Source organism: Urocitellus parryii, chromosome 8, assembly GCF_045843805.1.
Source record: "Urocitellus parryii isolate mUroPar1 chromosome 8, mUroPar1.hap1, whole genome shotgun sequence".
Classification (NCBI taxonomy): domain Eukaryota; kingdom Metazoa; phylum Chordata; class Mammalia; order Rodentia; family Sciuridae; genus Urocitellus; species Urocitellus parryii.
Genome location: NC_135538.1, coordinates 83,359,263 through 83,385,369, shown reverse-complemented (window position 1 = coordinate 83,385,369; position 26,107 = coordinate 83,359,263). Strand labels below are relative to the sequence as shown.

The window sequence follows — 26,107 nt, the reverse complement described above, 5'->3', positions numbered from 1 at the left end:
AAATTAACTACCACATCTAATAGGTCCTTCTAAATGACATAGATGAATACTGTTATAAATTATATTTGACAAATAACTGTAGAAAATGTATTAATTAAAGACATCTAAATAGTTTGTTAGGCCTTTAAGACACCAGGATGTCAGGCCTTCAGACTTTTAAAAAAATCTTACCTACAGGTGTAATTTTTGTAAGCACAAAGAACTAATCACTGTGCAGAGGACTTTATTTGAAGCCTGAGATATAATTCTTTAAAAAAATGAAAGAAGCTCTCTGTTTAAGAACATTCCGCCTATGCTTCTCTCACAGTGTTGGTATTCTGGGAGATGCAGAAGAAATACAGTGCAGGTACAGTACACATCTGCATACGCACATATAGAAGAATCCCTGAATTAAAAAAAAATATTCTTGTTAGTTGTAGATGGACACAATACCTTTATTTTATTTTTATGTAGTGATAAGGATTGAACCCAGTGCCTTCCATGCGAATGGCAAGCACTCTACCACTGAGCTACAATTCCAGCCCAGAATCCCTGAATTTTAAATGTATACTACCACTCTCTAAATAGGAATGAGTCTGTCCTATCTAGGGTCACAAAAATACTCAGAGGGTTAACTTTTTTTTTGCTGAATGCAAAGAGTGGATTTTCAAGTCTTATTTTTATATGATTAAAAAAAAAACACTTTGAGGTCCAAAATGTATGAATTCTAGCTTGTTACTTTGGATTTTGAAATTGTAAATTTATGTTCATTTTGAATATTAAAAATGTAACTTTTCAGGGGTAATAATAAGAACTGTATTTTTTTTTTGTGTTAACATCTAAAACTTGAGACATTTTGGCATGCCTGCATCTTGTTCATATGAAAGAGATCTCTTTTTTTGTATTCATTTTTTGTTAGGATCAGATTTTCACTAGTTATTTGGACTTGGCATGGTGTAAGTTTTCAAAGTAAATTACATAGCCGAATACTCTTCTTCATACAGCTAACAACAGTAGGGGTCAAAATTAAAAACTCAAGCTGTATCTGAATTTTTACTTATTTCCCAAGGGTGTTTGAATGTGGGTAGAAGAGTCTGTTATCTGTTTTGTCTTATTTTTAGATTCCTACCTTTGAAGAATAGTCCCCATATTTTTTGATCCTAAAGGTCATTGGAAACTTATTCTTGTTATTTCTGCTTTGTTGCTGCCAAATAGAGGACAGTGAAAAACACTACCACCCCTGTTTTAAGAAATAACATTTGCCAAGCATTTGTATTACGTCAGTAAGAAATAAAAAGTTCTATTAATGTGAAGAATACTAATAATAAAACATTTTGTTCATGTTTAAGAATGATGGGTCCTCATGGTCCATTTTTTACATTTTTATTCAAGATTTAAAGAAGAAATATTTTTTGCCTAATTTATGTCACTTTTTTCATATTTTATTAACATGTTAACTTTATGATTTTATAAGTCACTGTGACATTTCCATACGTGCATATATTGTGCACTGATCATGTCCAACCTCCCTTCTACATTCTCTCACTCCTTCCTCTTATTTCCCTTCCCCCAGTTCCCTTCTCAGTCTTTAGTAGGTCCTTCTTACTTTCAAGCTTTTTTTTTTAGTTTCTACATACAAAAGAAAACATGTGATACTGTCTTTCTGTATCTGGCTTATTTTGCTTAACATGATGACCTTACATGTTTATCCATTTTCCTGCAAATTGCATGATTTCATTCTTTATAGCTGAATAATATTCTATTATTTTTGTGTATATATATCTATATATATAAGTTTCTTTATTCATTCATCTGTTGACACAAATAGGCAGATTCCATATTTTGGCTATTGTGATAAGTGCTGCAATAAACATGGGTATCTCTTCTGTATGCTGACTTCATTTTTTCTGGATATATACTCAGGAGTGGGATAGTTGAATCATATGGAAGTTCTGTTTTTAGTTTTTTTGAGGAATGTCCATATTGTCTTCCATAATGGCTGTACTAATTTATATTTCCACTAATGGCGTATTAAGGGTCCCTTTTTCTTCATATCCTTACCATCATTTAGTTTTTTAATTGTTTGTTTACTTTTTGATAATAGTCACTCTAACTGGGGTGAGAATTAATCTCAGTGTACTTCTGACATGCATTTTCCTGATGGCTAAAAATATTGATCATTTCTTTCCATATATTTATTAGCTGTTTCCATTTATTTATTAGTTGCTTGTACTTCTTCTTTCAAGAAGTGGTTATTTAGGTCATTTGCCCATTTATAAATTGGATTATTCATTTTTTTTTAAAGAGAGAGTGAGAGAGGAGAGAGAGAGAGAGAGAGAGAGAGAGAGAGAGAGAGAGAGAGAATTTTTATTATTTATTTTTTAGTTCTCGGTGGACACAACATCTTTGTTGGTATGTGGTGCTGAGGATCGAACCCGGGCCACACGCATGCCAGGCGAGCGCGCTACCGCTTGAGCCACATCCCCAGCCCAAGATTATTCATTTTTTTTGTTCAGTTTTTTGAGCTCTTTTTATATTCAGGATTTTAAAACTCTTTTAGGTGAACAAATGATAATGATTTTCTCACACTCTGTAGGTTGTCTCTTCACTTTACTGATTGTATACTTAGTAGTACAGAAGCTTTTAAATTTGATGTTATCCCATATATCATTGTTTCCGGAGCGATTAGAGTCCTATTCAGGAAATCATTGCCTGCAAGGGTGTTTCTTCTAGTAGTGTTTCTTCTGTGTTTTCTTCTAGTAGTTTCATAGCTTCAGATCTTAGATCAAGGTCTTTGATTCATTTTGAGCTGATGTTTGTACAGGGTGAGAAATAATGTGTCAAGTTTCAATATCCTGCCTATGAATATCTAGTTGGCCCAGCACCATTTATAGAAGATAATGTCCTTTCTCCAGTTAATGTTATGTTTTGGGCACCATTGTTGAGAATAAGTTGCCTGAAGGTGTGTGGATTTAGTTCTGGGTCCTCTCTTCTTTTTGTTCCTTGTTCTATGTGTTTATTTTTATGCCAATATGCTGTTTTTGTTACTGTGAATGTCACATGTTTCACTGAGCTAAAAGTCTCCTAATTTATCATCTAATTTACAAGTTCAGTACCATTGCATTATTATTTTTCTGGTCAGGTAATTTATGTAAAGATTCCACTCTGTTCTAATTGCTTCAGTGACAAATACCTTCTGTTTTCAGTGGAAGACTTGCCACCCGCAGATAACTGTGAATGACTACTAAATGGATTGCATGTCTTGTGCTTTCAGGAGATGTTCTCGGGCCTTCCATCAATGGCTTAGCCTCGCTGATTCGGATGCCTTATGGCTGCGGTGAACAGAACATGATCAATTTCGCTCCAAATATCTACATTTTGGATTATCTGACAAAGAAGAAACAACTGACAGATAATATAAAAGAAAAATCACTTTCATTTATGAGGCAAGGTAAACATTTTAGAAATATACTTTTATTTGTAATAAAAAGTTTGTTCTTTTTTTTTTCTTTTCCAGGCAGGGTTTGCCCTAGACTATATTTCAGCCTAGATGGGTATTGTACTGGTGCCATGGTGGGACCAGATGGTGTTGAATGTGTTAGAAGCTGTCACCATCCTTCACCCTTCATGCAGCTAACTGTTCACTAACTGCTGCTAAGGTGTTCTCAGTGGCTTAAGCAGGTAGTTTCTAGAGGGTTTGTATTATAATAAGGGATCTGAAATTTAAAACTCTTTTAAAAATCTAAAGGAATGAGTGTTCCTTTATTCAGTACACATTTGTGGAGATCTCTTGGTGCCAGGGTCAATTCTAGTGCTGAGGGAACAGAAGAAGTTGGGGCCTTTCTTGAAGAATCACTGTCATTGGAGAAGACAGTGTCCTATGATGGGGACCTTCTCACTGCATTTAAAATATCCATCAGATGGAATTTAGGAGAGAAGTGTTTGTATGGAGAGGACCTTCCAGCTTCTCAGAAAATGCCATATTGGTGATGACTCTGCCCTGACTCTCTGAGAGGTGGCATTGTTTATTTTTTTATTTTTCACTTTTTTTTTAAGTTTTATTGATTTTATTTTTTTAAATACATGACAGTGGAATGCATTACAATTCTTCTGACACATGTGTACCACAATTTTAATATCTCTGTTTGTATATGAAGAATGTTTATACCCAATTCGAGTCTATATACATGTCCTTAGGATAATGATGTCTATCACATTCCACCTCCTTGCTAACCCCCTTTCTTTCCCTCCCTCCCCTCTGCCCTATCTAGAATTCATCTATTCCTCTCATGCTCCCCCTCCCTACGCCACTATGAGTCAGCCTCCTTATATCAGAGAAAACATTCGGCATTTATTTTGGGGGGATTGGCTAACTTCACTTAGCATTATCTTCTCCAACGCCATCCATTTACCTGCAATGCCATGATTTTATTGTCTTTTATTGCTGAGTAAAATTCCATTGTGTATATGTGCCACATTTTTTTTTTTATCCATTCATCCACTGAAGGACATCTAGGTTGGCTCCACAGTTTAGCTATTGTGAATTATGCTGCTATAAACATTGATGTGGCTGTGTCCCTATAGAATGCTGTTTTTAAGTCCTTTGGGTATAGTCCAAGGAGAGGGATAGCTGTCAAGTGGTGGTTCCATTCCCAGATTTCCAAGGAATCTCCATACTGCTTTCCATATTGGCTGTATCAATTTGCAGTTGGTGGCACTGTTTAGATACCAGATGACTTGGCCACTTGCTAATATCCACAGTTACCAGGATTGAGAGCTTATTATGTAGAAGGCAGTATTCTAAGCAATTTATATCTAATATCTCATTGAATGCTCATAATGAATATTAGCATGACCCCATTTTTACAGATGAAGAAGTGGAGGCATTACATGTCACCTTCACCAGGGTCATGTAGCAAGTCAGTAGCAGAGCTGAAATTTGGACCCATCTGGCTCCAGAGTCTGTGCTCTTAGTATTTACATCTAGGAGCAAAATGAAGAATTCTGAGATATTTTTAATAATAATAATAATAATAATAATAATAATAAATCTGATTTTCTGGAATATTCCAAAAATTATCCTGAAGTTACAGTTTCAGTTTTTGCATTTCCTTATTAGAGGAAGATCACTGTGTGACTGAGTTTTTCCTGTCTGTGTGATTTGTATGCTGTCCTTCAGATTCATGAAGGTTTGAATGTTTTATACAAGATGATTGGAAAATGCTTATTCAGTATAATCTAAGTAAAGTATAGTTCAAAGTTTTCTAATTCTTAAGTTTGTGTTTTTCTTTCTTATAGTGAATAGGTTAAATGCAAAGAGAGGCAAGCTGTTAGCCCTTTTGTTAAATTTTGAATAAAAGAATTGGAAAACTCAGTAAAGACTGCTTTCATGTGAGCTCTTCTTGCATGTTCCCTTATAATTTAGAGACCTGTTTAACCTAAAGTCTGTGTAGTAATGGTAATGGCAACTAACCCTGTTGGAAAGCCCTGTACATGTTTCAGTTAATTCTAGGAGGTAAATGGACTGCTATTTCTATTTTATAGATGAGGAAATTGAGGCACAGAGAGGTTAACTAACTTACCTATGGTTACTCCCAGGTCATCTGGTTCCGTCCATGATCTTCCTCAGAACACTGCAGGATAATTCTAGTTTGCAATGCTGTTAGGGTGTTAGAAGCAGTGGGATAGAATAGAAGAAGACCAGGAATTGGACCAAGATGCTGGAGTACCATTAATGTACTGAGGTCTTGGTGAATGTTCAGATAAAATGGTGAGAGAGAAACATGGGGTCCTGTGGGGAAGGAGACACCACAGGTTAGAATCTGTAATGTCAGATTACAACAATGTGAACAATTAGGTGTTGGATTCAAGTAGATGAATTACTGTCTGTGGGTCTGGATGGTACACACAAAGGCTGAGTGGGAGTCCAGGGGTTACATCAGGAGCAATGCATGCAGTTTATGACAAACTAGGGTGACCAGGATTTGGAATTAGGGCTAAATGTGACCTGAGTTCTGAGTGAGGATGGAGATACTGGTATATTTTCCTTCAGATTATGGAAAGGTCCTGCAGACACTGACTGGTTCTCAAACCCAGGAGGTGGTTTGGCCTTTTAAGGACTCAAAGATCTAGCATTTTATTTGTAGAGTTTTCCACGTAAAATTGCCATTTGTTATACATATATTTGTGGATTAGTTATATTTTAAATGCACACATATAAGAACTGTTTATTTTTCAAATTCGATCATAATTTTGTTTAAGAAGTGCTATTAGAGCTCTCTATGGCATATTGTGTGCCATGCTTAAAAATATGAGATCTTTATACATTGGTGTATTAGTTATATTTAAGAAGATGATTAAAATTTATTGGAGATTATCCTAAGTTAACTCTGCACATTTAAAAACAAGATCTGGTGTGTAGTCAAGATTTAATTTGTTTGGTTTCAAGAAAAGAGTGCATTTAAGAAGTACACTGGTGTTTTTTAATTTGTTATATTCACTCTTTGTGATATTTTAATACAGTGAAGTGAAATATTTCAGGAAATGCCATAATTTGATATCTATATATACTTTATGAACTTTGGCTAATCTAATACTAATGCTTTTGAAAGATGGAACCTTAAAGGAATAGTTTGAAACATTTAAGGAATGATAGCTTGTCTTTTAAAGATAATTTGAGGGGCTGGGGCTGTGGCTCAGTGGTAGCACACTTGCCTGGCATGTGTGAGGCCCTGGATTCAATTCTCAGCACCCCATATAAATAAAATAAAGGTCTATCACCAACTAAAAAAAGAAAGTAGTTAAAAAAAAAAAAGATAGTTCGAGATTGTGACATAGATCCTTGGCTCCGGGTCAGGAAAGATTTTTTTGAAAAAATGACTGGTCCAATTCTTTTCCAAAGAGCCCTTGCTCCAAAAGCAGTGCTAGTTCCTTCAGGCCAATCCTGACTAGGCTGGTGCCAAACTGTAAGTTTTTCTAAGCAGTCCTCTGAACATCTCACTGATTACTTGGGAGCTTTCTTCACTTTTGTTGGTTGTTAGAAGGTGCAGAGCAGCCAGAGGGCAAAGAAATGTTTGGTCTCTAAGTGCCAAATAGTCCTCCAAATTGTTCAGACTGTCCAGCACTACTGCTGTAAAGAAAGCCTGTCTTCTCTTGAGAGAAACTGGAGTCTAGGTGTTATAGCACCGGCTAAGGAGGCAGTCAGAACTGGGCTCTAAATCCTGGCTCCTACCTTGGGATTTTCTAGCCCTCTTGGAGCCTCAGTTTTCCCACCTGATACAGTTGACTTGCGAATGAAATATTTCAGCACTGTATTCAACCGTTAAGTATGTCAGTTATGAGAGTGGTTTCTTCTAACTCTGGAGTTAGGGTTGAAAGTCAGCAAAGAAATCCTGTCCATTCTACCTCTAGAAACAAATAAGAAATCCTTCCACCTCTCTCCATCTCAGTGCTCACTGTTCCAATTCTAATAGCATAGTTACTCATCTGGACGAATTCGTTGGTTGTCTAATTAGTCTTTCTGCTTCTGTGGTCCCTCCTCTTCAGTATATGATCTCCATATATTATAAAAGGGATCTTTTGAAAATTTCTAGATTATGTAATTTTCTAGCTTAAAGTCCTCCCATGGGCTACTGACTTGGGCCCGCCAGGTCCTGAGTGAACTGGCTTCATCCTCTATTTTTCTCCCCAACTGCCACCACTCTCTGCTTCCCTTTACTGCGCTGTCTGGAGCATTCCCAGCTTCTAGCTACTTCCTCTTCCTTCTCCTGGAGTGCTCTTCCCTCAGATCTTTCCCTGACTGTCTTCCCTAGTTAGCTGTGTTTTCCTCAGAGTGACCTTCTCTGACCATTTAGTGACTCTGATTTACATTACTCCATTTTTTTTTCACTTAACATTCTTTAAAATTATCCTGTTCGTCATCTGTCTCCTACACTTGGAGAATGAACTCTGTAACAGGGTTTAACTGCGTCTTCGTTTTATTACTTTAGAGGTATCTCAGTAAAGAGCCAATGGATAAATGAATTATCCATATTCACTTCTTTCTGTGGGCTTTAGATTCACCATCTTCATGTGGAGATGGGCCTAGAAGATTTTTGAAGCACTTCCACAATATAGTGATTATCTGTAGACACTCAAGATTCCCCCTGGTCTCAGCGAGGTCTTATCAGCCGGGAAATGTGACCCGTGGTTTCAACATGTTCTCCTTTGATCTGGTGAAGTGACTGATGAAAGTTAGCAAAACTGAGCTCCCCAAAGACATCATCTCACATGCTAGTCCAAATTACATTTCAAAGTGGTAGACAAAAGTTTCCTGGTATAATACTTTTCATTATGAAATCAGACACTGATTTCATAATGAAATCAGAGACTGTTTTTTCTTTTGCCATCATATTTGCCCAAGTCCTTTAAATATAGTGTAGTTGTTTTTCTTTTTTAAGAAATTGAAGTGGCTTTGGTGTGAGTCATGATTACATTATTTAAATGTCATTTATGGACAGCGCATTGTTTTACTTAAATCATGCTTGGCCCAGGAAACCTGTAACCTAACCCATTGATTTTTTGGGTCAAAACAACAGCTACATCATTGAATGAAGTGTGTGTATTTTGCTGTTTAAAAAAGCAAAAAGCAGAATCAAAAAATGAAAACTGTTTCTGATAAGGACTGGAAATCCTGTTAACTGAAGATTTAAACCTTATTTTCCTCAGATATTCAAATCATAGCATCTGTGGCTCAAGTTTTTCAAGTGAGAATTAGACCAAGGCTAGTTGAAAACACTATATTTTTGTCTATTGAAATAAAAACAGGAAAAAATGGGCTTCAAAATTCTGCTGCTGTCTTTGGCCATCACAAGTGTGGCTGGAGATAATAGTGAAAAACCTAGAGGAGAAAAAGCCGTAAACTTCTCTATCTATAGCTCACGTCAGAGAAAGTAAGGAAGTGAATAATGATTATTTTTCTTTTTAGTACAGAAAATATCTTTATCAGCTTTTGCTAGAGAAAGTGCTTCAATAGTAAAAAAAAAAGCTGATTTACTTCTTTTATTTACATATAACTTTGATATTTAAGGTAAATCAAGCCAAACTGTATTCAGAATGTTACTTTTTTTTTTTTTTTTTTGGTGCTGGGGACCAAACCCAAAGCCCTCCTGTATGTGAGGCAAGTGTTCTACCACTGAACTACATCTGAAGCCCTGGAATGTTAGTTTTTGATGTGTTTCTGTAAACAGTACTTTTATCTTTACTATGGTAAATTCTGAAGATTTTTTTTTTTATTCATAGTTAGTCTAAAGAAAATTCATGACCCTGAAATGTATGTGTCCTATTTTGTCATTTATAAACAGTGCTTCCTGGGTCATTATCCTAAAAGTCTCTTGACTTCTTCTGTATTTCAGTTTTCTTCAGAAGTGTCCGACAGTTCTGTTTATGTTATTAATTTCAAACTCAAGAGCTGGTCATAAAACTATTAATTTAAAAGCAATAGTCTTGTTTTTTTCATAAACTTTTGGAAAAAACCATGTTTTTGACATTCTCACTTATTGTGATGAAAAGTCATCAACTCAGGCGACTGCTCTGAAATGTTGAATTGTTTTATTAAGAACAAAAGCTGTAGCTCCATCAACAGTGTCCTTTTCTGCTCATGGAGTGGAAATGAGGCCTGATGCACTAGGATGCACTGGAGGACAAACAGCTGAGGGTTCTCCAACAATGCATGGCTGGTGTAACAGGAGGAGGGAAACCTCTCAGGGACACCCACAAAGACAGTCATATAAGTTCTTCTCGCTGGGTTCTGCTTGTTTCCTTTATTTTTTCCTGGGAGCAGAGCTGGAGGTTTAGACTCTCAGGTTTATCTAAGTCAGTTTAAGAAATTCACTCCACAGCTGGCTTTACATGTGGCTCCTCTTTTCCTCTGGGCTGGTTGCCCCTAGTGGAAGAATGGTGCTAGTTGTTGATATTAACAGGGAATGTTGGAGGTCAGCCACCTGAGGGGTAATTTCCATAAGCACTGATCTCATCTCCATGATCTCAGCTCTCTGACCGGTTTTACAAGATCTCATACTTGGAACTGCAGTTGTTGATGTGTGGGGGCTTGGAAGTACATGGCTTTCTCCCCCAGAAGAACCTCCTGTAATGATGGAGGGTTCCAAAGGTCTCCTCTCCCCTCCACTTCCCTGTTAGATTGAGTTCACAGTTGAACTCTGGCTATCTAGTGGATTTCGTCCTGAGACGGTCTCAGACTCTTTTGCTAATATTGTTTGTGAAGATTAAGAAATTATTCTGCTTCTCTGTGATCTCTGATTGCTTCTGAAAAATTAAGAGCTTATATGCTTTTTTTTTTTCAGGGTTGTATGAAAACTACAACATGATGAAATGAACTAAGTAGTGTTTATAATAAAGCTGATGATTTATTTTTTTCCTATTTTTATTTGTTTTTTGAATATGCAGAACATTAACATGGTTCTAAAAGTGAATTTTATTATTTTTTGGGGGGTACCAGGGATTGAACTCAGGGGCACTTAACCACTGAGCCATATCCCCAGCCCTGTTTTGTGTTTTATTCAGAGACAGGTCTCACTGAGTAGCTTCCACCTTGCTTTTGCTGTGGCTGTCTTTGAACTTGTAATCCACTAAGATTACAGGCATATGCCACCGTGCCCATCCTGTGAATCTCATTTTTAAAAGTATATTTAAAGAGATCTCTTTCCCTCTCCTTTCTCTTCTTCCTACTCCCTGTGAGTAACCGACTTTATTAGTTTCTGGTTTATCTTCTCTTTTTCTCTTTTTGAAAAAAATAAACCTATACTTGTATGCTTTATATTTCCTCTTTTTTCTTATACAAAAAGTAGCATATAAGATATGCTATTTTAGATTTTGGCCTTTTAATTTAAATGTATGTCCAACAAATGACCCTATATCAGTTTATTGAGATATTCCTCTGTCGTTTTTCACAGTCACATAGTACTTTGTTCTACATAGGTGTAATTGTTTTTCAACCAATTTCTGACTTGGGTACTATTTAGGTAGTTTTCAATATTTTATAATTATAAATAATGCTAAAATGAATAATCTGCATATATAGTTTTATGTTATTGGGGGTGTGTCTCCAGGGTAGATTCCCAGAAGTGGAGTTACTGGCTCAAAAGGGGAGAGACACTCTCCTAAATAGTTATATCACTTTGAATCTCCTTTAGTGATGGATGAATACTGTCTTCCTTACATAATGAGTGGTCAAGCTTTTGAATCTTTGCTAATCTGATAAATAAGATATGGTAGCTCACTGTAATTTTAATTTATATTTTTCCTATGATGACGTTGAGCATTTTTCATATATTTAAGTTCATCTTATATTTTTTTTATGACTTATCTATTCTTGTCTTTTTGTTCACTTTTTTCCTATAGGACTTAAAAAAATCTTTCCCCTGAAGTTTAAAATTTTTTTTATATCTGTATATATAATGTCAACATATAAATATACAAATACATTTATTGATTAATATTATTTATGTTAACTATTTATCCATTTTATATGTTGCAATATGTCCTTTTATTTTTTCAACTTATAGTGTTTTTTTTCATTGAGGAATTTAAAAATCTTTTTTAATAGTCAAACTTTTCAATTTTTATTTTGTCATATTTGGTGCTTAGAAAACCTTTCCCACATCCCAGTCAGAGACCAATGCCTATCGTTTGTTGAGAGCTTAATGTGCTAAGGACTTTTCATGCAGTGTCATGTTTAATCATTGAAAGAATTCTTTGAATTATTTGGAGCTGGTTAGACCTTGGCTAATTCCACATTCTCTATCTACCAGTTGTGACTGTGTAGGTAGTATTTTTATACTCTTGAGTTTCAGCCTCATTATCTGTATAAAGAGGATAATAATAGCATCTACGCCACAGGGTAGATGAGAATTACCTGAGTTAATACTTGCAAAGGACCCTGAGCAGTTCTTGATATCTAGTCAGTGTTGAATGAAGGTGGATTATTTAATTACCATACTATAATATTTTGATTGTATAAAAAGATCATAATCTAATGTTCCCTTCTTCAAACTAAGCAAAATCGTTATCACTTTAAACATTCATATTCCTTTTTTCGGTTAAGTCTTAAAGATTACTATGAAACATAGTACTTTCTTTTCTTCACTATGTGTTTGGCCTATGATTTCTCAGTCATTGGACTTGGTCCTGTATGTATTGCTTTGCAAATATGAAACAACTGCATCTGATTTGAAATAATTTGTTTGCAAATATGAAACATCTGCATTTATGAAGACAAATATTCGAGCCTTAATATCCCTCTCCAATTTTTACTTTTAAAACTAATACTTCAGTTTTATGACCAAGTACTTTTTTGAGTGGAAATGTAGAATTGCTGTGGTAGGCTGACCATTGATGTTTTGTTTTGCCTCAGTTGGCCATGACCAAAATATTTGAGATGTTATCTCAGATTATATAGCATTTCCTCTTATCTATTGCTGGTATAAGAGTAGAAAGTATTTTTACTGTTTGAGGTCTTGTAAGCTTTAATTATGATACCATAGGTAAATACTATTTTTTTTTTGGCATCAAATAATTTTAGATGACTAAGCATAAAAACCATCTTGGTGAACACTGGAGCGTTAAATAAAACTCTGCCTTTAATTTGCTTGCTTTTGAAGGTCTACAAGTGTTGTCCAAAATTTAAAGTCTTTTGCATTTAATTTGGGGTATTACAGTTCTTATTTTCTGCATTCTGCTTTAAAAGTCCTAGTATTTTAAATTTCCTGTAACACTTAACACAGGGAGTACTCATTATTAGGTGTGGGTTTATGTTTTCTTCTTTCCACTTCTCTGCTCTATTTCCTCAACATGGAGTCATTATCAGAAACTTTTATTATGGCGAGTTGATTACATTGAATACTAGTCCATTTCTGTTTCTTCAGGTTACCAGAGGGAACTTCTCTACCAGAGGGATGATGGCTCCTTCAGTGCTTTTGGGAATAACGACCCTTCTGGGAGCACTTGGTAAGTGATTTTTCCAGTCCAACACATGTGTCATGGAATGGGCTTTTACTAGGTCACACTGGCCATGGAATCGATAGACATGTCTCTGTGTATAGATTTGGCAGCTGCTTTTCTTATAGTCCCATAAAAGGGATTATCTTTTAAAGCATGGTTTAAAACATTAATAAATCAAATACTTTTTACTTAGAAAAGATAAATTACAATTTCTCTTTTGTTTGTGGGAAAAACAGCACTAAAAATATCTTGTGATAATTATGCAGCTGACAAGGAAAATTCATCATTGTGACATTGTTCTTTCTATAAGCTGATCTGATTAGTGCAAGTGTTTTGTTAATACAGTCTATGTGGTTTATTTAAGGTTGTTTTATTTAAAAAAATAATGATTAGATTAAGTAATGAGCATTTGGAGTTTCCTCTTGAATGAATCTCTATGTGGCTGATTTTGGATAATTAATCTCTCTCTTTGTACTATCTTCAATTTCATATTTCAGAATAAAATTGACTATGTTAGTCAGTTTTTTGTTACTATAACAAAATACCTGAGATAATCTACTTATAAAGAGAAAAGATTGAACTGGTATATAGCTCAGTGGCAGAGCATTTGCCTAGCATGTGCAAGGCCCTGGTTTGATCCTCATTTCTGAAAAAAAAATGTTAAAAGAATGTATCTACAAAACTTTTTTTTTTTAAGAGAGAATGAGAGAGAGAGAGAGAGAGAGAGAGAGAGAGAGAGAGAGAGAGAGAGAGAGAGAGGATTTTTAAATATTTATTTTCTAGTTTTTGGCGGACACAACGTCTTTGTATATGGTGCTGAGGATCGAACCCGGGCCGCACGCATGCCAGGCAAGTGTGCTACTGCTTGAGCCACATCCCCAGTCCCCCCCTTTTTTGAGGGAGGGAGGGAGAGAGGGAGAAAGAGAGACAGAGAAAAAAGATTTTGGATATTTTTGCATATTGTAGTCCATGGTTGACCCTATTGTTTTGAGTTTGTGATGAGGCAGCACTTCATGGCAGAAGATGTGGCCGAACAAAGGCACTGACCTCATGCCTAGGAAGCAAACAAGCAAGCAAACAAACAACAAAACAACAACAACAACAACAACAAAAAACAAACAAGAAGGGGCCAGGTTCCCACAATCCCATTGATCCATGCCCTAAATGCCCCAAATGATCTAAGGACTTTCTCATAGTCCCTCACCTCTCACTAATGGTTCTACCACTTCTCAATAGTACCCTCATGGGCATCAAGCCATTAACAAATGTGACTTTGGGGGAACACATCTTGGAACACAAGATCCAAACTATAAATGCTAAATCTCAACAGCATATTAACAATGGTCTCTCTTTCGTTTGCTGCATTTCCACTGTGGGTCAGCAGGGGACTCTGCTCTCTGTGCTTTGGCAGCCAGCATCTCACCATCAGAACAGGAGGCTCCAAGCTTGCCACAGCCCTAAAAGAAAAGGCTGCAGTATCTGGCACTGGCAATTGGATGCTTTAGTCTAAGTGTAATATTTCTACTCACTTTATCATTATCAGAGCTGGTACCAAGGGGGCAGGGAAGTGAATCCCTTTGCATACTCAAAGTAAAGGAAAACTGGATATTATCGAACATTAATACTTAAAGGAAAACTGCATATTATTGAATATTAGTGATATTTATCATGCTAAAACTTTTATAAGATGAAATGTTTTCTGCTTCAAATTTTCTCTTATCACAAGTCAGATATAGATCCATAAATTGATGATTTTGTATATTCTTTTTACTTTAATATAGTGTTCCATATCAAGGTTGGAAAACTTTTTCTTTTTAATTTTTTAATTGTTATACATGACAGTAGAATAGAATGCATTAATGCACTTTGATATATCATACGTAGATGGGATGTAATTTCTCATTTTTCTGAATGTACGTGTTGTAGAATCACATTGCTCATGCAGTTATATATATATATATATATATATATATATATATATATACATAAAGTAATAATGTCTGTTTCATTCTACTATCCTTCCTATCCACATGTCTCCTTCCCTTCACTTCCCTTTACCTAATCTAAGGTAACTCTATTCTTCTGTAGTGCCCCCTTCCTTATAAATTAGCATCCGCATATTAGAGAAAACATTCAGCTTTTGTTTTTTTGGAGGGTTGGCTTATTTTGCTTAGAATAATATTCTCCAATTCCATCCATTTATTGGCAAATGCCATAATTTCATTCTTCTTTAAAGCTGAGTAATATTCCATTGACTGAATATATATATATATATATATATATATATATATATATATATATATCACATTTTCTTTATCTATTCACCTATTGAATTCATCCATTCATCTGGGTTGGTTCCATAGTTTAGCTATTGTGAATTGAGCTGCTGTAAACATTGACGTGGCTGCATTACTACAGTATGCTGATTTTAAGTGCTTTGGGTATAAACCGAGGAGTGGAATACCTGGGTCAAACTGTGGTTCCATTCCAAGTTTTCTGAGGAATCTCCGTACTGCTTTCCATAGTGGTTGCACCAATTTGCAGTCCCATCAGCTAAGTATGAGTGAAGCTTTTACCCCATGTCCTTGCCGACATTTATTGTTGCCTGTATTCTTGATGAATGCCGTTCTGACTGGAGTGAGATGAAATCTTAGTGTAGTTTGGATTTGCATTTCTCTAATTGCTAGAGATGTTGAACACATCATATATTTGTTGATCAACTGTATTTTTTCTTCTGTGAAGTTTCTGTTCAGTTTCTTAGCCCATTTATTGATTGAGTTATTTGTGTTTTTTTTTTTTTTTTTGGTGTTAAGTTTTTTGAGTTCTTTATATATCCTAGAGATTAATGCTTTATTGGAGGTGCATGTGGTAAAAATTTTCTCCCAATTTGTAGGCTCTCCCCTCACATTATTGATTGTTTCCTTTGCTGAGAAGAAGCTTTTTTAATTTGAATCCATCCCATTTATTGATTCTTGATTTTACTTTCTGTGCTTTAGGGATCGTGTTAAGGAAGTCAGATCCTAGGTGAAGATCTGGGCCTACTTTTTCTTTTATTAGGTACAGGGTCTCTGTTTTAGTGTTTAAGTCTTTGATCCACTTTGAATTGATTTTTGTGCAAGGTGAGAGATAGAGGTTTAATTTAATTTTGCTACGTATGGATTTCCAGTTTTGCCAGCACAATTTGTTGAATAGGGTATCTTTTCTCCAGTGAATGTTTTTAGCACCTTTGTCTAGTATGAGATAACTGTATTTATGTGGGTTTGTCTCTGTGTCTTCTATTCTGTGCTTTGGTCTATGTTTCTATTTTGGTGCCAATACCATGCTATTTTTGTTACTATTGCTCTGTAGTATAGTTTAAGGTCTGGTATTGTGCTGCTTCCTCCTTCACTTTTCTTGCTAAAGATTGCTTTGGCAATTCTAGGTCTCTTATTTTTCCAAATAAATTTCATGATTGCACTTTCTATTTCTATGAAGAGTGTCATTGGGATTTTTATAGGAATTGCATCAAATCTGTATACACTTTTGGTACAATGGCCATTTTGACAATATTAATTCTGCTTATCTAGGAGCATGGGAGATCTTTTCATCTTCTGAGGGTTTCTTCAATTTCTTTTTTTAGTGTTCTGTAGAGGTCTTTCGCCTCTTTTGTTAGATTGATTCCCAGGTTTTTTTTTTTTTTTGTTTGTTTTTAGGCTATTGTGAATGGGGTAGTTTTCCTGATTTCTCTTTCAGTGGATTCATTACTGATGTATAGGAATGTGTTTGATGGAAAACTTTTTCTATACAGAGTCAGACAGTAAACACTTCAGACATTTTGAGGCACATGTCTCTGCTGGATAAGCCTCACCTCCTTCCCTCCCTCACTCCCTCCATCTTTGCATTCCTTCCTCCCTCCCTCCTTCTCTCTCTTCCTTTCCTCACTCCCTCCCTTCCTTTCTTCTTCTCTTCTTCCTTCCCCTCTCTTCTCTTCTGCTTCTCCCTTTTAGAATCATGTTTAGGTTTTGGCATTGTTGACAGGTGTATGTGTGGGGTGCAGACAGAAACATGTCCTGAGTTGTTTGGCCTGAGGGCCAGATTTGGATCAAACAGATGGGGTCTGTGGGCTGCAGTACTATAAGAGAGAAAATGCCCAATCCTCTCACTTGGAGGACTACAGTTAGCTTGTGAGCTAACTGTAACTAAAGTACATACTTCATCCACAGCTTTAGGCTGAGCCACACGTTTAAGATCTTCTTTGGTACATGTGTAGAAGAATACAAAGATGAGTAACCTTGGGCAATTTATTTATTGCTTTCGGAGTTCCAAAGTCTCAATCTATAAAATGAAGAGGCTAGATTAGGTGGTTTCTAAATTCCTTTCCAAATCTGATGTTTTGTGACTCAACCTGGAATTTCTTGGTCGTGCTCAAGTAGAAACCAGATCTGACTGCTAGGCAGTCGTTCATTCATGCTCTCTTCTGTCTTTCTTCCTTGTTTTTCTTTTTCAGAGAAATTCACCTTTGGTGAATATTTTGATGGGGAAAAGAGTTGTTGTTTTGCTTGCTCAGTGTTACTTGGAGGATTTTGTAAAGTGTGTTTTATGTCTTTTTCCCCTTTTCACCAAGGTTGTCAGCTTTTGTTTTAAGATGTTTCCTTGAAGCTGATCCTTACATAGATATTGATCCGAATGTGTTACACAGAACATATACTTGGCTCAAAGGACATCAGAAATCCAATGGTGAATTTTGGGAGCCAGGAAGAGTGATCCATAGTGAACTTCAAGGTAGCAATAAAAGTCCAGTAACACTTACAGCTTATATTGTGACTTCTCTCATGGGATACAAGAAGTATCAGGTACTTAATCTATAATAAATGACAAGTGGGAAATCCTAGGAAAGTAGATTTTGGTGGGTCAAATCTATGTCTGGAAGCTTAAAGAATTTTGCAATTTTACATTGAGTTTGAAACTGAATTTGGGTGACCTTTGCTTTCAATTTGTGGCCACATCCCAAAATCTGAGTATAAAATTAATTCACTTTTCAGAATAAGAGAATTATAAAATATTTTCTAATATAGGTATTGTACTTGCTATTAGTAAGAGAAGTCAATACATATCTTATTATTGTTTCCTGGACACTGTGCTGATTTTCTTTCTTTTTTTTTTTTTTTACACAACACCTTTATTTCACTTTTTTTTTTTTAATGTGGTGCTGAGGATCAAACCCAGGGTCTCACACATGTGAGGCGAACGCTCTACCGCTGAGCCACAACCCCAGCCCCTATCTCATTATTGTTAGGGAAAAGAATATTCTTAAATATTGGGAATGTGTTCTAGCAAGATGAGATTGTGAAGGATTTTTATTTCTAAAATACCATGGAACAATTGCAGTGTTGGTTAATCTAGTGGAAAGCACACCCACACTCTGAATGGGCATGGGTGCTTGCATGAGAATGAGTGTGCACAGAAAGTTACACTCATGAGCTTAATTTTGCTCCAGATGTTTGACATCTTGGTGTTTGACACCTTACTGCTAACTGTCAATTACATTTTATAAGATCAGCACTATTCTTTTTATTAAGCTGCTACTATTTTCCTAGCCCAGCACTAGTCATAAACTTTCCCTTAAATTTAGAGATTCAGTATCTGAAATTAAATCAGAGAAATATTTTTCTTAAGCTGTATTTTCTTTTTTTAAATCTAAGATTATGATATTCAATCACTTGCAAAAGCTCTACTTTTTATTTCTTATTCCTTCAAAAATAATGGTGCTTATTTAATTATAACAACTAAAAGCAGTATTATTTTCAAAATACATAGCAAATCTTTAAATGTCAATGATCATTGTTGATTCCTATTGCCTAGGTCAAGATCAGGTGCTTAAGAAATGTTGAAAAATTTTTTGAATAAATGTTTCAAAGTACTTTTTGTTTTACTGTGTGGTTATGGGTTGAGTAGTAAAATCTGTATTTTTCTTTCAAGCCTAATATTGATGTTCAAGACTCTGTCACATTTTTGGAGTCTGAATTCAGTAGAGGAATTTCAGACAATTACACTCTAGCTCTTATAACTTACGCGTTGTCATCAGTGAAAAGTCCTAAAGCAAAGGAAGCTTTGAATTTGCTGACTGAGCATGCAGAACAAGAAGGTAATGTGTGAACTGGATTGGATTTTTTGTTTTTGGACTGTTAAGCATTATGGAAGATGTAAATTAAGTGAGAAGGTTTTATAAGCTGGGTATGAAGTTGGTTACATTTACAAAAATGAAATACAGAATGAGTTCGGGATGGGCCTGACATGGTGACGATGCCTCTAGCCCCTCTGGGAGTTACCTATAGAATTTTGGGGCTCAGGTGTCTCCTTTTAGATATGTTCTGCTGTATATCACTTGCCATTTTTTGATTTGAAATGTTCTTTAAAATCTTGGGTTCTGGAGAGACTTGGATTCAAATTCTAATTCTGTAACTTAACTTTAAGAGTTCCAGTTTCTCCACTTTACAAGTGGGACTAACACCTGTATTAGGAGTAAATGAGAATTAAATGAGATCATGAGTGAGAATTAAATGAGATCATATGCAGAGCCTGCCTTATTGCAAGTGCTCAAAAATATGATCTAAATGCAGGTATCAAAAAAATGCTGCCAAAGCACAAGTCACAATAGTCAAATTATGGAACCAACCTAGGTATATGTTGACAGATACCTAGGTTGGTTCATATATATATATATATGTATACACACATATTTGTATATATATACACAATGGAGTTTTATTCAGCTATAAAGAAGAACAAAATTTTGTCATTTGCAGGAAAATGGGTGGACAGTGCATTGTGACAGAGCATTGTGTTAAGTGAAATAAGTTAGAAAATCAAGGGTCATATACTTTTTCTCATATAGTGGAAATTAGAGAGAATAAAGGAAAAAAAAGGGGAGGATCTAGTGAAAATAGAAGGGAGACCAATAGAGTAGAGGAAAAACACTAGAGGGAGGGAGAAGGGAGAGGGAAGGTATTAGGGAATGAAATCGACCAATTCATGTTATGTGCAAGTGTGAATATTGTAATAATGAATCCCACTATTATGTAATTATAATGTACAATTATAAAAATGTAAAATAAATATAATAAAGTGATTATAAAAATAGTAAAAGAGGTGCTATTAGTAGTAAGTGGGTTGTATTTAGGACTTTTTTTTTTTTTTGACTGGGGACTGCTTTTTGGCTACAAAAGCACAAGTGTAGTTACTACCCAAATGGGCTATGTAGTCAGTTGTACATATATGTGTGTAAGAGGGAAAGAGAGAGGGGTGAGTGGGCAGAAATAACTTTAAATGACGCCCACCGATTCAAATTTCTGTTCATTCAAGAAGTGATAAATGTAGAAATTGTTTAGAGACTTAAGAAACTATAAAAGATCTTATGAAAAAGGGAGAGGTTTCCCAGAATGTGAGATCTGGTTAGTGGCTGATTTCCAGAACAGGATTCTTTCCCATGTGTCCTAAACTATTTTGGGGATGTCCTGGTCAGATAAATTATATACATTATTTTCCTGGAATATAATATGTTTTTTCTTTTATTTATAGTCATTTAGTCTTAAGCCAAACATATGGAATTTCTCTTGGGAAAAATAGTTCCTCAAAACATCCTCAAATAGAGGCAATAGAAAAAGGATGAAAATTTCTAAGTAATCGTTTAAAAAGTGACATATGTAAGTGTGTGTGTGTGTGTGTGTGTGTATGTTTCTGCATAAACATATACTGGCTTGGTACACACATATACATAGATTAAAATATATATATTTTTTAGATTAAAATATTTTTATGCTAATCAAGCAGAACTTGGATCAGTGTAGATTTAGTGGAATTAAATGTAATTTTTGATAGTTAATTGAAACATTAGTCCTTTCCTTTTTCAGGAGGCATGCAATTCTGGGTGTCATCAGTATCCACACTTTCTGAGTCCTGGCAACCACGCTCTCTGGATATTGAAGTTGCAGCTTATGCACTACTTTCACACTTTCTGCAGTTTCAGATTTCCGAGGGAATCCCAATTATGAGGTGGCTAAGCAGGCAGAGAAATAGCTTGGGAGGCTTTGCATCTACCCAGGTGAGAGATTGTAGTTTTCCCCCTTTAAATTAGGAGCATATGATTCCTTTTTTTCACTATGACTTCATAAACTTACTCATTTTAAAAAGCTTAGTAACTTAACTCCAAGACTTAAGAGACTCATTTTATTTTTTTAATATAAACTTCATATCTGACATTTATATGGAATAAATTAGTTCCCCATCTGTATTGGCTATTTTGTATCTGTAGTAACTGATAAAAGAGTAGATGCTCAGTTTGAAAATTTCCAAGTTATAATAGTTTAAAAAGTGACATATGTAAGTATGTGTGTGTGTGTTCTGAGCAATGTTCCTGGGCAAATGTTTTCTAAGCCTCTGCTATTCTCTGAGCCAAGAGATTCAAAGATGAGTTAGAAAGGCTTCCATTTTCAAGGAGGGTAGATGAATGTACAGTAGGTTTCCTAAATCTGACTACTCTTTGGGGACCTTGATATATATTTATATGGACAATCATTTTTTTTTTTCTCAACAGGATACCATTGTGGCCTTAAAGGCCCTGTCTGAATTTGCAGCTCTAATGAATACAGAAAGGACAAATGTCCAAGTGACTGTGCTGCAGCCTAGCTCATCGAGTCCTGTAAAGCTTCGGATCGATACACAGAACCGCTTTCTCCTTCAGACAGCAGAGGTGTGAACCAGGGGTAGTTATTTAAAATTCTGTGCAGTTGGTTATTTGTACTGGAATACTGCTTTATTTTTAATCTGCTGACATGAGCAATGACTTCTTTCCAGAGCCCTGCAGAGAGATGGTGGTGGTGTCCTTTCAGTTGAATTTTCTGATCTCAGGAAGGATGGAGGAGATGGGAACTTTGGAAATATTGGTAGAAAAGGAGAAAATACGGGGACTTCCACATTGGAAAGGGAATAACCGTGCCTTCCATTCCTGCCCATTTCTCAGGGCATCTTTCTTTTTTAAGTTATATTTATTTGAGGGGAAATGTGTGTTATTTATTTATCTTTTTAAAGAACCAACTCTTAATTTCATTATCCTTTGTATTCTGTGTCTTCTTGTAACACGGTATCTTTCAGTTCCATCTATTGTTCCTGCACAAGTCAGGATTTTGTTCTTCTCTAAGGCTGAATAATACTCTATTAGGTATATTTTATATATTCCTCATCAGTTCTTCTGTTGATGGGCCCTTAGGCTGATTCCCTATCTGGGTTAAATATGAGTGTGGGGAGGTGCCTCTTTTGTATGCTGACTTCATTTTTCTTTTCTTTTCATTTTTGGCTACATAGCCAGGAGTGGAATAGCTGGATCATAGAGTAGTTCTATTTGAAGTATTTTGAGGAACTTCTATACTGTTTTCCATAGTGACTGTACTAATTTACATTTTTACCAACCATGTATAAGGGTTTCTTTTTCTTCTTCTTCACATCCTCACCAGAATTTATTTATATATTTATTTATTATTTATTTATTTTCTTTCTTTCTTTTTTTTTTTTTGATAACAGGTATGGTAAATGGGATGAGATGTAATCTCAATGAAGTTTTGATTTACATTTCCCCGATGGCTAGAAATGTGGGGCACTTTTTCATATATTCATTAGCCATTTGTACTTTTTCTTTTTTGAAGGGTCTATTCAGGTGATTTATTCACTTATTAATCAGAATATTTTATTGAGGATTTTTGCATTGATGTTTATTAGGGTGTTGGTCCTTACTGTTCTTTCTTGTTGTGTCCTTATCAAGTTTTGATAGCAGGGAAATACTAACTTTGCAGAAGAGTTTGGAAGTGTGCCTTCTTTTTATTTTATGTAATAGCTTGAGAAGCATTGGTGTTAGTTTGTCTAAAAGTCTGGTAAAATTCAGTGATGAGTCCATTTGGTCCTGAAGTTATTTTTTTTTGGAGACTTTTTTTTATTACAACTTTAATTTCATTTTCATTATTTTTGATTGATCCTTTTAGAATTTTTATCCCCTCGATTCAATTTTGGTAGGTCATGTGTATATTTCTCTCAGATTTTTCTAATTTATTGGTATATAGTTTTTTAAAAAATATTCCCTTTGAATTTCAGTGCTTTCTCTTGTATTGTGTCCCTTTTACCTCTATGTAAAAATTTGGATCGTCTGTCTTTTTCTGATGGTTAGTTTAGGTAAGGGTTTGTCAGTTTTATTTATCTTTTTAAAGAACCAACTCTTAATTTCATTATCCTTTGTATTGTTATTTTAGACTTTATTTCATTTATTTCTTCTCTGATCTTCATAATTTCTTTTCTTCTACTAATTTTTGGTTTGGTTTGTTCTTAATTTTTCAAAGACCTTGAGATGCATCATGAGGTTATTTATTTGAGATCTCATTTTTTTGGATGATCTTATTGCTCTACATTTTCTTCTTAGTACTGATTTTTCTGTATTCCGCAGATTTTGTATGTTTTGTTTCCTTTTTTGTTTGATTCAAGAATTCTTTAATTTCCCCTGTGACTTCTTCCATGATCCACTGTTCAATAGTGTTTTTTTTCAGTCTCCATGCATTTGTATAATTTCTGTAGCTTCTTTTGCTGTTGATTTCTAGTTTCATTCCATTGTGATCACATAAGATGCAATAAATTATTTCAGTTTTTTGAATTTGTTAAGGCTTGCTTTGTGGCCTAATATATGACCTCTTCTGGAAAAAATTCCATGTGCTAATGCAAAAAAATGTGTATACCACAGCTGTTGGCTGGAATATTCTGTAGATGTCTGTTAAATCTGTTTAATCTATAGTATAATCCAACTTTGATTTTTTTTTTATTTTTTGTCTGGATGATACGTCTATTGGTGAGAGAAGGGTAGGAAGTTCCCCACTATCGTTGTATTAGGGCATCTCTCTCCCTTTATGTCTAGTAGCATTTGTTTTATAAAACTGGGTGCCCAACATTCAGTGAATTTATATTTATAATTGTTATATCTTCTTGATATATTGTTCCCTTGAATGATAGAAGCTATGTTAGTCAGCTTTTAGTTGCTGTGACCCAAATACATGACATGAACAACTTAGAAGGAAACATATTTCTTTTGGCTCATGGTTCCAAAGGATTCAGTCCATGCTTGACTGCTTTCAAGGCAGAAACATCATGGTAGGACATGATAGAGCTGCTCTGCTCATTGCAACTGGGAAGAAGAGAGAGATATAGGAAAGGACCAGGGACAGATGTAGTCCCCTAGGCCGTGCACCCAGGGAATTACTTCTTAAAGCCCTGCCCTATCTTCCTACAATTACCAGCCTGTGGTCCATTCAAGTTATTAAGCCATCAAATGGGTTAATCTACTGATGAGGCTATAGCCCACATAATACAATCATTTCCTAAAAGCTCCACCTCTGAACCTTACCATACTGGGGATCATACTTTGAATAGATGAACTTTTTGTGGAGACATTTCCAATCCAAACCATGATTGTGTCCTTCTTTGTCTCCTTTTTGTCTCTCTCTCTTTTGATTTTTCTTAAGTCTATTTTGTTGCATGCAATTATAGCTATACTGCTTTTTGGATTCTATTTGTTTGGAATACCTTTTCCATCTTTTCACGTTCTGTCTCTATTTGTCTTTGTAGGTGAGGTCAGTTTCTTGTGTGCAACATATTTTTCAGTCTTATTTCTTAATCCTTTCAGCCCACCTGTGTCTTTTAATTGGAGAGTTAAGACCATTTATATTCAGAGTTATTATTGAAAAGGATATACTTGTCCCCCGCCATTTTGTTAACTTTCTTCTAGTTGTTTTGACTATCCTATGTTTCTTCCTCTATTAGTCATCTTAGATGTTTGATGGCTTATTGCATTGGTAATGTCTGATTCTTTCCTGTTTCTCATTTGTGTGTCTACTCTTTTAGTGGGATTTATTTTTTTATATTCTCTCATAATTGTGTTTATCTTTCTTCTTGTGGGTATAATATTTTCTTTTATAATTCTGGTCTAGTGGTCATGAATTCTCTTTGTTTATGATTATCTTGGAAGGTCTTTGTTTTTTCTTTGATTCTGAAGGATAACCTTGATGGGTTTATGTTGGGGTTTAAGTGTGCAGAGTTTAGCTCCCTCAGCCTGACACTTTGCAAGAAGCTGTGGCTGTGATTTAGGTCAGCTGAAGGCATGCCTCGCTAGGAGAAGGAAAGGTCCTTTTCCCCTTATCACAAGACACAAGCTTCTGCATGGTTTGGCCTAGAGGAAGAAGCTTCCTGCATACTGGACCTGGGAACACTACATTCAGGGATTAGATAATGTCTACAAAGAACTTTGGGAGGGTACTCATCAAAAAGAACAGGAACAACTTGAATTTAGCTCTGTGTACCCGCTGAGGCATGATATTTGGGCTATATAGATGAAGTGTTACTGAAGAATTGCTTGCTTTGTTAGAAGAAGAATATAAAAGAAACATGCAAATAAAGCTCAGCATGCAGTTGCAATTGCTGCCTTGGCTCTGCATCCCCTGTGTCCCGGTGATTTCGCGACCCTTACCCAGGGACCCAAACGCACTAGACGTTCACAGGTTTAGTAATCTTGGTTGGCAGTTATTTTCTTTTAGGACTTGAAATATATTTTTCTATGTCCTCCTGGCTTTTTAAGTGTCAGATGAGAAATCTGATGTTAGTTTACTGGTTTTGCCTTTAAATGTAACTTAGCACTTCTCTGTTTTAGATTGTAATATTCTTTCTTCATTCTGTACATTTGGCCATTTAACTATAATACATTGTGCAAGGGTTCTTTTCTGATCATGTCTATTTGTAATTCTAAATTCCCCCTGTACCTGAATTTCCATATCTTTCCAAGACTTGGGCAATTTTATGTAATTATTTCATTGACTAGATTTTCTGTGCCCTCTGTATGTTACTTTTTCCCTTGGGTATACCAATTATGTGGATGTTTGATGTTTTAATGGTGTTTCAGAGATCTTGTATGTTCTCTTCATTCTTTTAAATTTTTTTCTTTATTGCTATATGAATTGAATATTTTGGTAGAGTTGTTTTCAAAATCCAGTATTCTTTTTTTCCTAATTGATCTACTCTGTTGTTGAGGCTTTCAACCGAGTATTTTATCTGACTTATTGTGCTTTTAATT

At 35.3% G+C, this 26,107-nt stretch overlaps 1 protein-coding gene across 1 annotated transcript in view; it reads left to right on the top strand.

Annotated features, from left to right (window-relative positions):
* Cd109 (CD109 molecule) overlaps nt 1–26,107 on the top strand; it is a 126,638-nt gene that overhangs the window by 85,402 nt on the left and 15,129 nt on the right. Inside the window, exons 23-28 of the mRNA XM_026391343.2 lie at nt 3,254–3,430; nt 12,900–12,981; nt 17,579–17,807; nt 18,934–19,099; nt 20,865–21,055; nt 21,548–21,703. Of these exons, the coding sequence (XP_026247128.2) occupies nt 3,254–3,430; nt 12,900–12,981; nt 17,579–17,807; nt 18,934–19,099; nt 20,865–21,055; nt 21,548–21,703 (1,001 nt within the window). The remainder of the gene's footprint in view (nt 1–3,253; nt 3,431–12,899; nt 12,982–17,578; nt 17,808–18,933; nt 19,100–20,864; nt 21,056–21,547; nt 21,704–26,107) is intronic.